Source organism: Chiloscyllium plagiosum, chromosome 7 (assembly GCF_004010195.1).
Source record: "Chiloscyllium plagiosum isolate BGI_BamShark_2017 chromosome 7, ASM401019v2, whole genome shotgun sequence".
Classification (NCBI taxonomy): domain Eukaryota; kingdom Metazoa; phylum Chordata; class Chondrichthyes; order Orectolobiformes; family Hemiscylliidae; genus Chiloscyllium; species Chiloscyllium plagiosum.
The window spans coordinates 40,081,783-40,097,036 of NC_057716.1; the positions used below are offsets into that span (position 1 = coordinate 40,081,783).

At 40.7% G+C, this 15,254-nt stretch overlaps 1 protein-coding gene across 1 annotated transcript in view; it reads left to right on the forward strand.

Moving 5' to 3' along the window:
• pde1a (phosphodiesterase 1A, calmodulin-dependent) overlaps nt 1-15,254 on the forward strand; it is a 520,230-nt gene that overhangs the window by 439,565 nt on the left and 65,411 nt on the right. Inside the window, exons 6-8 of the mRNA XM_043693462.1 lie at nt 418-600; nt 10,580-10,646; nt 10,735-10,851. Of these exons, the coding sequence (XP_043549397.1) occupies nt 418-600; nt 10,580-10,646; nt 10,735-10,851 (367 nt within the window). The remainder of the gene's footprint in view (nt 1-417; nt 601-10,579; nt 10,647-10,734; nt 10,852-15,254) is intronic.

The following is a 15,254-nucleotide window of genomic DNA, read 5'->3' on the forward strand; positions in this document are numbered from 1 at the left end:
TGTGATTCACTGGAACACTGCAGCATGCCGCGGACGTACACGTGGACATGTGAGCGTCTTGCAGATTATGGAAGTGCTGTCCATGAAAGAGGCTTAAGAACAGGATATCAAATGTAAAATCTTCCAAGTTTATTGATGGTATTAACACAGATGACAAAGAAATTTGCATTTAATGCACTGAAATAATGGTAAAATATTGAAAGGAACAGTTGGGAAGAATACTGAACAAGAAATGGACTGGAATTTATTATCAAAATATAATTCAAATGATAAATTCAAAGCGCGGGCACAATTTACTATAAAGCAAGATAAAGTGTGAAGAGGGATAAAATCCAAAGGCAGCTGCTTTGGATTAATATTTCTTTAGAAGGGAGTAACTTTGGGTTGAAGCTTTATACATTTTTTTTTCTTCGTCAGACGGCTCTTGGACACTGAGGATGAACTCAGCGATATCCAATCAGATTCCGTTCCATCAGAAGTCCGGGACTGGTTGGCATCCACCTTCACGAGGAAGATGGGGGTGATGAGAAAAAGGCCAGCAGAAAAGCCCAGATTTCGCAGCATTGTTCATGCTGTTCAAGCCGGCATTTTTGTCGAGAGGTAAATGAAAGTGTATTTGCAGTGTTGTGGTATTGCTTTTGATTAATACCTGTAATTTGTAAAAACTGAAAGGTAAAGTTTAATGTTGCTGTTTTTAAAATTGTTGTTGAATGGTTTACATTTACTCTAAAATGCTCGATGATTTTCAATCTATTAAGAAGTGCAGTTTTGAGATTGTAAGAAATCTATTCTGTCTGAAGAACTACACCAATAATTATTTGTGCTAAATATACACATGAGCATTGTGAACAGGATTGTAAAGGGCTATTTCCATAATCTCGTAGAGTGGCAGTCAGAGAACTGGGTCTGTAGTTTTAGAGCTCTACCTCTGTTTTACTCTCTGTGACTGTGAGAAAAGTAAACTATTCACATCCTCCTGACTTCTCAACCTGACTACAAGGCTTTGATGCTTTTGGCCACATCATCCTCTTTCAATGCTGCTCTGCCAGCTGTACGTGACCTTTCATGCCTCTTTTCAGTCTTATTAATCAAATCATAGGCAGATAATCACCTTTGATGTCTTTACCTATCTGCTGACTTCCGGTGTCTCCAAAGGATCTACCCTCTACCCTTCATTGCTTCTTATCTGCATGTTACCCCTGAGGAACATAATCTAAAACTATAATGTCAGTTTTTACATGGACAATGACAACACCAAACTCCACTTCACCACCATCTCTCTCTACCCATTCACCACGTCTCTACTCATCCACTGCCTCTAAATTATCAGATTGTTTTTCTGACATCCATTATTTCATCAGCACACATTTCCTCCAATGCATTGTCTGATGCTGAACCTAATTTCTGACCACTCTTGGGGGAATCTCGAACGAGAGGACATAATTACAGAATAAGGGGATACAGTACTCATTTACAACCGAGATGCAAAAGAATTTCTTCTCTCAAAAGGTAGTGAATGCTTGGTAATTCTGTATCGTAAGTGTTGTGGAGACTAGATCACTGTAAATATTTAAAGAGGAGGTAGATAGAGTTTTGCGATATGGAAGAGTTGAGGCTTGTGAGAAGCTGATATGAAAGGGGAGTTGAGGTCTGGGCAGATCTTACAAAATCAAAGAGTGTGGAATTCCTGATAAAGGGCTTATGCCCGAAATGTCAACTCTCCTGCTCCTTGGATACTATCTGGCCTGCTGTGCTTTTCCAGTGCCACTCTTTTTGACTCTGATCTTCAGCATCTGCAGTCCTCACTTTCTCTTAGATCTTATCGAATGTTGGAAAGGCTTTCAGGGATGAACGTCCTACTTCTGTTCCTACTTCTTATGTTCTATTACTCTAAAACTGTACACCTCTCTGCCTCTCTTTGCTCCTTTAAGTTGCTTCCTAAAATTTGTGTTGTGACCTCAATTTTAACATTTGTTCTCCAGCTTTGACTTTTAACAGATCTGTGGAGTAACTTGAGGATGGTTTATTGTGTTAAAAGTGGCATATAAATGCTAGTTGTTATTGTTGATTAATCACAGCTCCCTGCTGAGGGGTATAAGCTTGCAGAATTTAATATTTAAACAGCATTTACATGTCATCTTGTAAAATATCTCATGCAGTGCATTTTGGGTACCTGTGACTGCTGTTATGAAGGAAAATGTTGCTCCAAACACCTCCATCTATTAGCTTACTCACTTGGAGTTATTCATATGCAGTCCTAGATACACATAATATTTTAATCTTTCATTGGAAGTGGGTGTTCCTGTCAAGGCCAGCATTTGTTGTCATTCTCTAATGGATTGCTTGGCCATTCGAGTTAAGAGTTAACTACATTGCTGTGGATCTGGAGTTACATATCAGCCAAAGCAGGTAAGGATGGCAGATTTCCTTCCCAAAAGAACATTCATGAAACAGATGGATTATATTGAAAATCGATGGTAATTTCCTGGAGCCATTAGCTTTTTATTCCAGCTTTATTCAATGAATTTGGGGAGACAATAGTTTACTGTTAATGTCTCTGTTAATGTTCTGAGAATATAGGTTTGAATCCTACCATGGCATTTGAATTCAATACAAATCTTGAATAAAAGGCTTGCTAAAGGTGACTATGTAACTGCTGCTGATTATTCTAAAAGCCCATCTGCTTCACTAATATTCTTTCAGAAAGAAATCTGCTTTCCTTACTTGGTTTGGTCTATATGTGACTCTAGATCCATAGCAACATGGCTGACTGTTAGCTAGCCCCTGGGCAGTTGGGGATGGGCAATAAATGCTGGCTGGCTTAGCTATGACACCACTCCCCTGAAAGAATTTTAAAAAGGCATTTTACTAATTGCCATGGTGTTAGTTGAACCCACGTACCTGACCATTATCCTGAACTTTAGGATTAGTGTTTCACTGATACTGATACAGATACAATGGGTTAAATGGGCTCCTTCTGTACTGTAAAATTCCATGATTATATGATGTTACTAGCATGGCACCATCTCCAATTCAGGTGATGTTCTTATTCTCACTCCATGTTATCAATATCATATCCAATATGAATGACATGAAAAACAGAAGTGGAAGCCACAGCCCAATTTATTATGGCAGAAGTGCTAAGGCTGACGTGAGTGGATTCCCCCAACTGTATATATCTAACCAAGATAGAACCGAGCAAGTCCTGATCTTTATAGCTTATTACTGCACTGAATAATGCATTCTTTGAGTGAGCTTTCAAGGGAGCTTGTAATAATTACACATGAGGCTGAAGTTCATGAGTAAATATTGAGTTGGTTTGTCAGGGAGTTGGAAATCTCCACAAATCTTTAAGGTGGCAAACAGGATCTAAATTGGGAGTTCTGCCCCCTTTCCCAGCTCGAAATTTTTAATAGTGCAAGAGAAGAGTACATACAGTGTGTAGCTGTGGTACGCCGAATTAGGCATCTCTTAGCGCTGGGAGAAAGTGAGCACTGCAGATGTTGGAGATCAGAGTCAAGAGTGTGGTGCTGGAAAGGGACAGCAATTCAGGTATCATCTGAGGAGCAGGAGAATCTATGTTTCCGGCATGAGTTCTTCATCAGGAATCTCTTAGTGCTTCCTAATCTTCATGATTTTGAGGTAGGCTCTCAAGAGTTTATTGTTCATCAACCTTCAAGAGTGTGAACAACCATAGTAGGGATGAGGGAACTATTGAAAGATAACTTCAGTAGGTCTTTAACAGGTCCCTATGTCACCCATATTACTCTACCCAGCCCCAGTGGCCTTTCATATCCTCTCTTTCAGCTCACTATACTTCTGTGCCCATAATAGGTACTCGTAACAGAGCAAATTAATTCTTTAGTAACACTAGTAGAAAAGCTTAAAAAAGAGCTATTATGACCTTTTTTAGTAATGCTGTTACCCAAGTCTCATAAAATTTCAAATCAACCACACCTTTAAGGTGTCAATAGCACCAACTACAAGCATATGCTACCTCTTTATCTTGTGTAAATAAACAATGGGTCATTCACAAAATAGATTTAAGAAGAAGCTGCCAGTAAAGCAATGTTTCCTTTGTGTACAACCACTTGAACAAACTAATGGATGTCTGGCTCAAAACCAAGTCTCCGTATGTATGTTTGACTCGTGATGCTTCACAGGCAGGTGAAATGGATTTCTCCGAGCTTCATTGGAAATTCAGTCATTCTGCCCATTTTGCCAAACAATAGAATACAGGTTTGCTGAGATCCTTTAACAACATTAAAAAGTCAGCACATTTTCATTACAGCCTTCACTGGTGATTGAAACTTTTTTAAATAGGCAGAACCTGGCAGATGTTGGGCCCTCAGTTTCTCGTATAGTTGATTGTGTTGCTAAAGTGCTCTTTGTAGGCACAATGCAGTTTCACTAATTGTACAAATAGCTCCATCTTTAAGATTTGAAATAGAGTCACTATCTTGAGTAAGCCTTCGAGAATTTCAATTCTGTTTGCCCTATGTGCTCATCTTCTCCGATGTGTACTTTTCTCTTTTTTTAACTCAGTCATTTTGCTACTTTTACATTCTTATATCCAATGGAAACAACTTTATCCTGCACCTTTATGTTCTTTTTTTTAAACTGGTGTCCCTCTGGGTGTCCCGCCCACCCTCCGAGGACCCCTTCTCCCACCTCCAACACACTCCATCCATCTGGACACCCCATGCCAGTCTATTACCCGGCCTCGATCTCTTCATTTCCAACTGCCACCAGGAATTAATTGCCTCAACCTGTCTATCCCCCTCCCCCACTCCAGCCTCTCACCCTCACAACGTGCAACCCTCCAGTCCCTCTGCTCCAATCCCAACCTCACCATCAAACCAGCGGACAAAGGGGGTACAGTGGTAGTTTGGCGCACTGACCTCTACACTGGTGAAGCCACATGCCAACTTGAAGACACCTCCTCCTACCTCCCCCTCGACCATGACCCCTCCCCCCCATCACCAAACCATCATCTCCCAGACCTTACACAACCTCATCACCTCAGTAGATCTCCCACCAACAGCCTACAACCTCATAGTTTGGGAACCCTGCACCACCCGCTTCTACCTCCTTTCCAAGATCCACAAGCCTGACCACCCCTGGCCAATCCATTGTCTCAGCACGCTCCTACCCCACCGAACTCATCTCCACCTACCTCAATATTGTCCTATTTCCCCCCTAATCCAGGAACTCCCCACATACGTTCGGGACACCACCCACACTCTCCACATCCTCCAACACTTTCATTTCCCCGGCCCCCAACACCTCATCTTCACCATGGACATCCAATCTCTCTACACTCCATCTGCCATGAGCAAGGCCTCCAAGCCCTCCGTTTCTTCCTCTCCTGAAGTCCCTACTTGTACCCTTCCACTGGCACTCATTCGTTTGACTGAACTGGTCCTCACCTCAACAATTTCTCTTTCGAATCCTCCCTCCAGACGAGCGGGGTAGCCACAGGTATCCGCATGATCCACAGCTATGCCTGTCTCCTATTTTGGCTACGTAGAACAGTCCATCTTCTGGAGTTACACCGGCACCACTCTCCACCTCTTCCTCGGCTACATTGATGACTGCATTGGCTCCACCTCATGCTCCCACGAGGAGGTTGAGCAGTTTATCAATTTCACCAATACATTTCACCCCAACCTTAAATCCACATGGACCATCGCTGACACCTCCCTCCCCTTCCTGTGCCACACCTCTCCCTCACCTCCATCCAAGGCCCCAAATGAGCCTTCCACATCCATCAAAATTTCACCTCACATCCACCAATATCATTTATTGTATCCGTTGCTCCCGATGCAGACTCCTCGACATTGGGGAGACTGGACGCCTCCTCGCAGAGTGCTTTAGGGAACATCTCCGGGACACCCGCACCAATCAACCCTGCGGCCCAACATTTCAACTCCCCCTCCCACTCAGCCAAGAACATGTAGGTCCTGGGTCTCCTCCACCGGCACTCCCTCACCACCCGACGCTTCATCTTCCGCCTCAGAACCTTCCAACCCCAGGGCATCAATGTGGACTTCACCAGTTTCGTCATTTCCCCTCTCCCCACCTTACCCCAGTTCCAAACTTCCCGCTCATGTTCTGTCCCACCTATCACTCATGTCCTCTCCCACCTATCCGCTCCACCCTCCTCTCCGACCTATCATCTTTACCCCTTCCTCCAACCACCTTTTGCACAGCTCCTCAGATGCTGCCTGACCTGCTGTGCTTTTCCAGCACCACTCTAACCTTGACTCTAATCTCTAGCGTCTGCAGACCTCTCTTTTGCTCTGTCAGCTCAGTTGGCTGGATAGCTGGTTTGCAATGCAGTGTGACACCAACAGCGTGGATTCAGTTCCTATTCTGCCTAAAGTTACCATGAAGGACCATTCTTCACAACATCTTGCCTTGCTCAAGGTGTGGCGACCCTCAGATTAAACCATCACCAATTATCTCTGTCTAACGAGGGAGCACCCCTGTGATCCAATAGGACTATGGAAACTTTATCTCTGGCTATCTATTTAAGGTGGAACCAATACAGTTAATAGTGTTTACCTCTGATTGTCAGAACCATAATTTCCAACCTAAAGTTTTCAGTTTTTCAAATCACAGAAATATTAGACTTCTAATCTAATACTTAAGCATCAAAGTATGAACAGAAGCTGCTGGCAAGGAGCAATACTTGCAGAATAGGGCATAGGTTAGAGGATCAGCCCTAGACCATGCTAGTACACATGGCCTGATTATACTTGGCTATGATAATTTACCTTTATTACAGAAAGGGCTGAGGAATTTTCAATAAAGATGCAAAAAACCCTGTAAGTGACACCTGAATTGTGTTGGCATATTTTATGTTTTGACTACGTAAATTCAAATTGGCATTATTAAAACATTGATTTGCCTCCCTTCATTGTAGGTGTTGAATAGCAAACTGTATTTTCAGTCTTTTTCTATTTATTCAAATATTTACATTTCAACATTATTTTTCCTTATTTAGAACAAATTACATGTCATGTAGGCGAAGCAGTAATGCACAAAAAAATCTTGGAAACATTTACCTTAACTCTAAATATTGGTAATGGAGTAAATGTTTATTCAAGTCTTGAGACAGACTGAGAAAAATAAACCTTATTTAGATTATCTGGTTAATCGTATTAGAAATAAAATAACTAAATCTCTAAATCTGTTATATAGACACACGTTCTGATCACCAGCAAGATTCATCAGGGCCAAAGTCTTTCTTTAAACATATTCATTCATTTGAATATTCATTTAAGCATTTTAAAATGACTGCTGGAAAGGGGCAAATGTTTAACTACCTAAATCATATTCCCAGTACTGAATGATGTAAAAGCAAATTCTAACCACAGTGTGATCAAATTCCTAATCAGCTTTTCTTTTCAAAGTAATTGTAGACTGCTGCAACAGCACCTCCCAAATCCATGACTTCTATCTCTTAATAAAACAAGGCAACAGATATATTTAAATACTATCACCTGCAAGTTCCACTCCAATCTATAGGTTGAAACAATGTCATCGTTCTTTTGCTGTTGCTGGATCAAAATCTTGCAACACTTTTCCTACACACCATGGGCTGCAGCAGTTCAAGAAGACAATTCAACACCATTTTCTCAAGGGCAACCAGGAATTGGTAATAAATCCTGCCCACACCCCCTGAACAAGAAACCTAAGGCATGGTCTCACTAAATAACTAAACAGTTTAAGCAGTAATATCACATACCCCTGTTTCAGTTTCTCATGTTCTATGTTCTTTAGGGAATTAATGGAAAGTTCAGTTAGGCTTATGTCTAAACTCAAGAAGATCATAATCATAGAAACAGACATATATCATGGAAACAGACATTTTGGTCCAACCTGTCCATGCCAACCATAATCTCAAACTAAACTAGTCCCACCAGCCTATGCTTCACCCATATACCTCCAAATATTTCTTATTCATGTACTTATCTAAATGTACTTTAAACATTGTAACTTTACAAATGTCCACCTCTTCCTCTGGAAGTTCATCCCACAAACGAACTACTGTCTGTGGAAAAAAAAAGGTTCCTCATGTCTTTTTGAAAATTTTTCTTTCACTTTAAAAACATGCCCCTAGTCTTGAAATCCCCACCCTAGGAAAAATACACCAGCCACTCACTTTATCTATATCCCTCATGATTTTATAAACCTCTGTAAGATCACCCCTCAACCTCCTATGCTCCAGTGAAAAAAGTCCTGGCCTATCCTGATAATTTTTATAACTCAAACTTTCCATTCCTGGCAACATCCTGATAAATCTCTTCTGAACTCTATTATAATTGATAACATACTTCTTATAGCTGGGTGACCAGAATTGGCACAGTTCTTCAGAAGAGGCCTCACCTGTACAACCTCAACATAACATCCCAACTCCTATAATCAAAGGTCTGAGCAATGAAGGCTTATTCTATACAAATATGGACAAAATCTAGATATATTGAGGTTAGTACTAACTAAGCTGCTCCTCAACATTTCTGATTTCTCAGAGGAGTAAGACGTCATTGTCTTGTCAAGTAAAGCTCCAAATGGCAAAGACATGACTCATCTGACATAACCAGGTATAATTCCCAGCTTTTTACAGATGTGGCTACAATTTTCCCTCCGTTTATTTGTTGCTTCTCCTTCCACCTGTCATGTTAGTAATAATGGTACATGTACAACACTTGGCCACCACCACAATCAATACTTCCTGTTTTCAATTTCAACAACCTTGAAAATCCAAAAAAGATGGTTCACTTTCAGCTATTTATGATATCACCTCAAAACCAATATATAATCGTAAAATGTAGGCTGTTTTTTTTTACAGTCAGTAGAGAAGAACTGCACTTTACACATAGCCAGGAAAAGAAAAAAAACCCCATAAAGCTCTGTTGGCAGATTTCTCTTTTCCAACATATCAGTTTGAATATGGCACACTGTTATGGGGATCTCCAGTCAGCCAGCAACAATGATGTCATCAGGTGGGGTAAGCAGCCAATCCCATTGACGTATTCTCACCAACAACAAAACTTGTAGTTAAAGTCAGTGAGTGTTTTGACTGTTGCTTGTAAAATTTACAAGCAACTGAATTAAAGATTGGGACTAAGGTGGAGGCCAAAGTATAATAAAGGCACTTCCAAAAATTCAAAAACTGTGTTATCATAATGGTAAAGTATAACTTTCATCAAATAGAAAAATTGTTATTTTTGCAACAGTGAGGCTGCCTTGGAATAGTTAAGAACTGAGACGTCTTTTAAAAATCAAGCTACAGCTCATTCAACAAGGTCTAAGTTTTCAAGAATTTCTACATTAGGCCCAAGAGCATTAGATTGAATGTTTTTGTTAGTTCAACAATTTTCAATTAATTGCACACTTGGGGAATCATAATAACTCGATCTATGGGGAAGTATAGAATGACTAAAAGCAGCTTGTACTTTTCTGCATTTAACTGAATATGTGCAAACACCAGAAACTGCTGTCAGTGTCAGGAGAGTAATGACGGGAATGTTCTCAGGTTCCTTGTCATTAATACTACAAAATCCAGGCTAAGGAGGAAAAGCTTTGGTGAGACAAAGAAAAACTGCAACTTAAGCAATGAGCAAGATGCAGCAAAACATTAAGAAGCACATTAAAGAACTCAAAATGAATTCTGAATCTATGTTCTGCCTTTAAATTCCTGCTTCAAACTAGATTCTAGATTCTAAATTGTCCATTTTGTTTGTGAGGAACTAATAAACTCGATGGATCATCATCAAAGGCATTGTGGTCCCAACTATAAAAAGGGAATTTTATTTATTACATTATGTCATACATGCAAGCTGTGCAACTACTTACTCTCCCCTCTGCGACTCACACTAGTATCAGTTGGAAAATCAAGCAGTTTATGAGTCACTCACATTTGATTTAAGACCCAGGTTGTTAACATGAGCACACTGTAAGATCTACCATCTTAATATCACATTACTAGCAGTCCTTAAGTCTAATAAGTGCAAAATTTATAAAGGTAAAAATCAGCAAAAATAGCTGAATAATCTTCTCAGCAGCCCACATGATTGGCACCACATCCATAAACATTTCACCGCTGATAGTCAATAGCAGCTCTGTGTACCATCACCAAGATGCACTGCAGAAGTTCATTAGGGCTCTTTAGCCAGAACTTTCCGAACCCATGATTGCTACCATCTCAAAGGATAAAGGCATCAGATAGATGAGAACACCACCACCTGCAAGTTCCCCGCTGAGCCACGAACCACTGTCGCTGGGTCAACATCCTGAAACTTCCTCCCTAAAGGCATTGTGGGTCGACATATGCCACATGGATTGCAGTGATTTAAGAAGACAGCTCACGATCACTTTCTCAAGGACAATAAGGGAAGAGGAATAAATACTTAGCCCAGTCATGAATTAATATAAAAATAATTGCATTACGAAAAGAAATGGCCATCAGAGCTTCTTATAAATGGAAAAATATAGAAAAGTATGAGTTTTATTTCAGGGTTGTGTTACTGAAACCTGTTGTCAAATATATACTTATCATTTTGATTTTAAGGATGTACCGAAGAACATCAAACATGACTGGACTGACTTATCCATCAGCAGTGATATCTGCTTTAAAGGTGTGTAACACAACAGTTTTAAAAACTCTGACAATATGAGATTAGTTAAGCATTATGTCTAAATTTGACATTTCTTTTCTTTTTGCAGAATGTTGATAAATGGTCATTTAATGTATTCGCCCTCAATGAAGCCAGTGGGGACCATGCTCTGAAGTTCATGGTGCACGAGTTGTTCACCCGATATGATCTTATCAATCGCTTCAGGGTCAGGAAACTTTCAAGTTTAATATATAATTAAAACAAAGCAATTTATTTTCCAAATCATTGGCCAGAAAATGTTAATTGAATCCAGTACATCTTAACGTATCTGTATGCGACTGCCCATCAAATAAATATTTCTTTGTAATGTATTCAGTTAGAATTTCTAGTGAATAACAATATTGATTGAAAATAACCTACTCATTTTGCCACTTATAACAATTGTGGTTTGCATGATGATTCAGAATTGTCTGACATCAACTCCCACTGAAAGATTAGATCCCTATCACTAAATGATTACTTAATCACGAACACCACATATCATAGGCTACAATGTAGATGAAGTTAATGATATTTTCTGTACATTTCCCTCCTCTCCAAGTTGTGCGGTTCATCCTTGTTTACCGTGTAGGTGAAAAATAATCAAATAACACATGAAAATGAATGCATCAATACTGACCATCATTGCAATCTGTAAATTTTAGTGAGTGGAACTGCAGACCAAGGAAGCACAAGAAATATGAAGGCAACAAATAGAAAATGTTGAGCCAAAGGAAGAATTTTCTGCTGTTTTGTTTTCCGATCATCCACTCCCAAAATCATGACCAGATGTGCGAAAACCAAGGCTGCCTACTCCAAAATCACATATGCAAATCAAATTCTCTACTGCTAACACTTTGACCTGAGCAAAATTTAAGCTGTTACTACATAAATAAAGCTTTATTGAGTGTTGATGTACATAGATCACATCTTGATCACAGTAGGAAGTACCAAAAGTATTAAGATTATCATGTCTTGAATATGCTGGGTGGAATTTTCACTCCCCCAGCCTGAAGAAAGTGGAAATGGAGTTGGGGAGGGATAGTAAGAAATTACAGGGAGCTGCATCAGAACATTTCCTGAATGCATTCCTGTCATTAGAAGCATTTGGAGTGAATTGCCTAACAACTGAATAAAGTAAACATTGCCAGAGTCCTACTGGATCATAGTTCTGCTCTCTCATTAGAGAGAGATGATTGGTGATGGTTTAACCTGAGGGTCACCACAACTTGGGCAAAGGGAGATGTTGAGAAGGAGTGTCCTTCCTGGTAAACTCAGGCAGTGTAGGAACTGAATCCATGCTGTTGGTGTCACTCTGCATCACAAGCCAGCCTTTGAGCTAACTAACCCCTGCATGTACTCTACAGAGACAGTCTATCAATTTGAATAGTTAAGGCTCCAAACAGTGTTGTGAATAAAGGAGTAGTAAGTTTGCAGATGACACAAAAAAAATTGGTGGTGTAGTGGACAATGAAGATTGTTATCTCAGAATACAACAGGACTTTAGTCAGATGGGCCTAGAAGTTGCAATGGAGTTTAATTTTGATAAATGTGAGGTGTTGCATTTTAGTGAGGCAAAACAGGGCAGGATTTATATACTTATTGGTAGAGGCTTGAGTGTTGCTAAACAAAGAGACATTAGAGTGCAAGTTCATAATTCCTTGATGGTGGAGTCACAGGTAGATAGGGTAGTGAAGAAGGTATTTGGTACACTTGCCTTTATTGGTCAGTGCATTGAGTGTTGAGATATCATGTTGTGGCTGTATAGGATGTTTGCTGGACACTTTTGGAATACTGTGTTCACTTCTGATCTCCCTACTATAGGAAAATGTTCAACTTGAAAGGGTTCAGAAAAAATTTACAAAGGTTGGAGGGGTTGAGCTATAAAGAGAGGCTGAAAGGTTGGGGCTATTTTCCCTGGAATATTGGAGACTGAAGGGTGACCTTATGGAAGTTTATATAAACATGATAAGGTGAATAGCCAAGATCTTTTTTCTCCCAGGGTGGGGGAATCCAAAACTAGAGGGCATGGATTCAAGGTGAGAGGGGAAAGATTTAAAACTGACATAAAGGGCAACATTTTCACACAAAGGGTTGTGCATGTATGGAATGAGCTGCCAGAGGAAGTGGTGGAGGCTGGGACATTACAACATTTAAAAGGCATTTGGATAGGTATAGGAATAGGAGGGTTGTGCATGTATGGAATGAGCTGCAGAGGAAGTGGTGGAGGCTGGGACAATTACAACATTTAAAAGGCATTTGGATAGGTATAGGAATAGGAAGGGTTTAGAGGGATAGGAGCCAAGTGCTGTAAAATGGGACTAGATTAGGTTAGGACATCTGGTCGGTATGGACGCGTTGGATCAAAGTGTCTGTTTCCTTGCTGTACATCTCTATGACTCCCATTCTGTCTGATGTTGTGGTCCCAAAGACCAAGGAAAATTCCTGCCTATTATATTGAAGAATCTGAACAACCACATTACCAACAGTTCTTCTGGGTTTTGGGTTATCAGACTGACCAGATAGGTAGGAGAAAAATTCAATTTTACCTCCTTTGAATTATTGCAACCATTACCCTGTGCTCACTCTTAAAGCTGGCATTTTGAAGACTCAGTAAGTCTGTAGACAGGCGCCTCAGAGTTACCATTCCTGGTGTGGAATGCTGTTACTTAATGATCACTAGGAATTAGGATGAGTTCAGCTGAGAGAAAAAAAAATCTATATGTCCCAACATTCCATATTCTGCCAACAAAGCAGGAGATGTAGAATTTCTGTCCTCTTGTCCTTCAGTTTAATTTGACATAATAGTAGATCATTTTGTAATAGTCATAGGGAAGTAAATCTGGGTCATATATATTATAAGTACATGAAACAGTACTGGTCAAGAAACAAAAACAGAAATTGCTAAGAGAAACTTGGCTGGCCTGGCAGTGTCTGTGGAGAGAAAGCAGAGTTAATGTTTTGAGTCGAGTGACCCTACTTCAGAATCCTACAGAACAGAGGATAGTGGTGGAAAGATGCTTTTCAGAATAGAGGGTTATGATTAGTGGTGTTCCACAGGGATCAATGCTGGGGCCCCTGCTGTTCGTGGTCTACATAAACAATTTGGAGGAAAACGTAGCTGGTCTAATTTGTAAATTTGTGGATGACACAAAGATTGGTGGACTTGTGGACAGTGAGAAGGCTTGTCAGAGATACAGGAGGATATAGCTCAAGTTGGAGGCATGGGCAGAAAAATGGCAGATGGAATTTAATCTGGGAAAATGTGAGGTGATGTTTTTTGGAAGGTCAAGTGCAGGTGGAAATTATGCAGTGAATGGCAGAACTTTTGGAGGGTTGATATGTAGAGAGATCTGGGTGTGCACGTCCACAGACCACTGAAGGTGGCAGTGTAGGTGGATAAGGTTGTATGAAAGGCTTAAGGCATGTTTGCCTTCGTTGGAAGGTTCATTGAGTATAAGGACAGGCAAGTTATGCTGCAGCTCTGTAGAACTTCAGTTAGGCCACACTTGGATAATTAGGTACACCACACCACCAGAAGGATGTGGATGCTTTTGAGAAGGTACAGAAAAGATTTACCTGGATATTGCCTGGTATGGGGGAATTTTACCTATGAAGAAAGATTGGATAGACTGGGTTTGTTTTCACTGGAATGCAGAGATTGAAGAAGTTTATAACATTGTGATCAGCATGGATAGAGTGGAAAGAATGAGGCTTTTTCCCAGGGTGGAGGGGTCAATTACCAGGGGACACAGTTTCAAGGTGGCTGGGTGTTTAAAAGAGATGTGTGAGGCAAGTTTTTCACATAAAGAGTGGTGACTGCCTGGACTGCGCTGCCAGAGGAGGTAGTGGAAGCAGACACAATAGCAGCATACAAGAATTTTAGAATATCCCTTATTGTCAGGTGTACTCAAGCGCAGTGAAAAGTTTGAAATGTCACCCCATATGGCGTCGCCTTAAGTACAGAACTTAGGTACAAAAGTACCTGGGTGTATGCACGAATAGGAAGGGATTAGAGTCATAGAGATGTACAGCATGGAAACAGACCCTTCAGTCTAACCTGTCCATGCCGACCAGATATCCCAACCAAATCTAGTCCCACCAGCCAGCACCCAGCCCATATCCTTCCACACCCTTCCCATCCAAATGCCTCTTAAATGTTGCAATTGTACCAGCCTCTACCACATCCTCTGGCAGCTCATTGCATACACGTACCACCCTCTGCATGAAAAGGTTGCCCCTTAGGTCTCTTTTATATCTTTCCCCTTTCCCCTTTCACCCTAAACCTATGCCCTCTACTTCTGGACTCCCCGACCCCAGGGAAAAGACTTTGCCTATTTACCCTATCCATGCCCCTCATAATTTTGTAAACCTCTATAAAGGTCACCCCTCAGCCTTCGACGCTCCAGGGAAAACAGCCCCAGCCTCTCCCTATAGCTCAAATCTTCCAACCCTGGCAACATCCTTGTAAATCTTTTCTGAACCCTTTCAAGTTTCACAACATCTTTCCGACAGGAAGGAGACCAGAATTGCATGCAATATTCCAACAGTGGCCTAACCAATGTCCTGTACAGCCGCAACATGACCTCC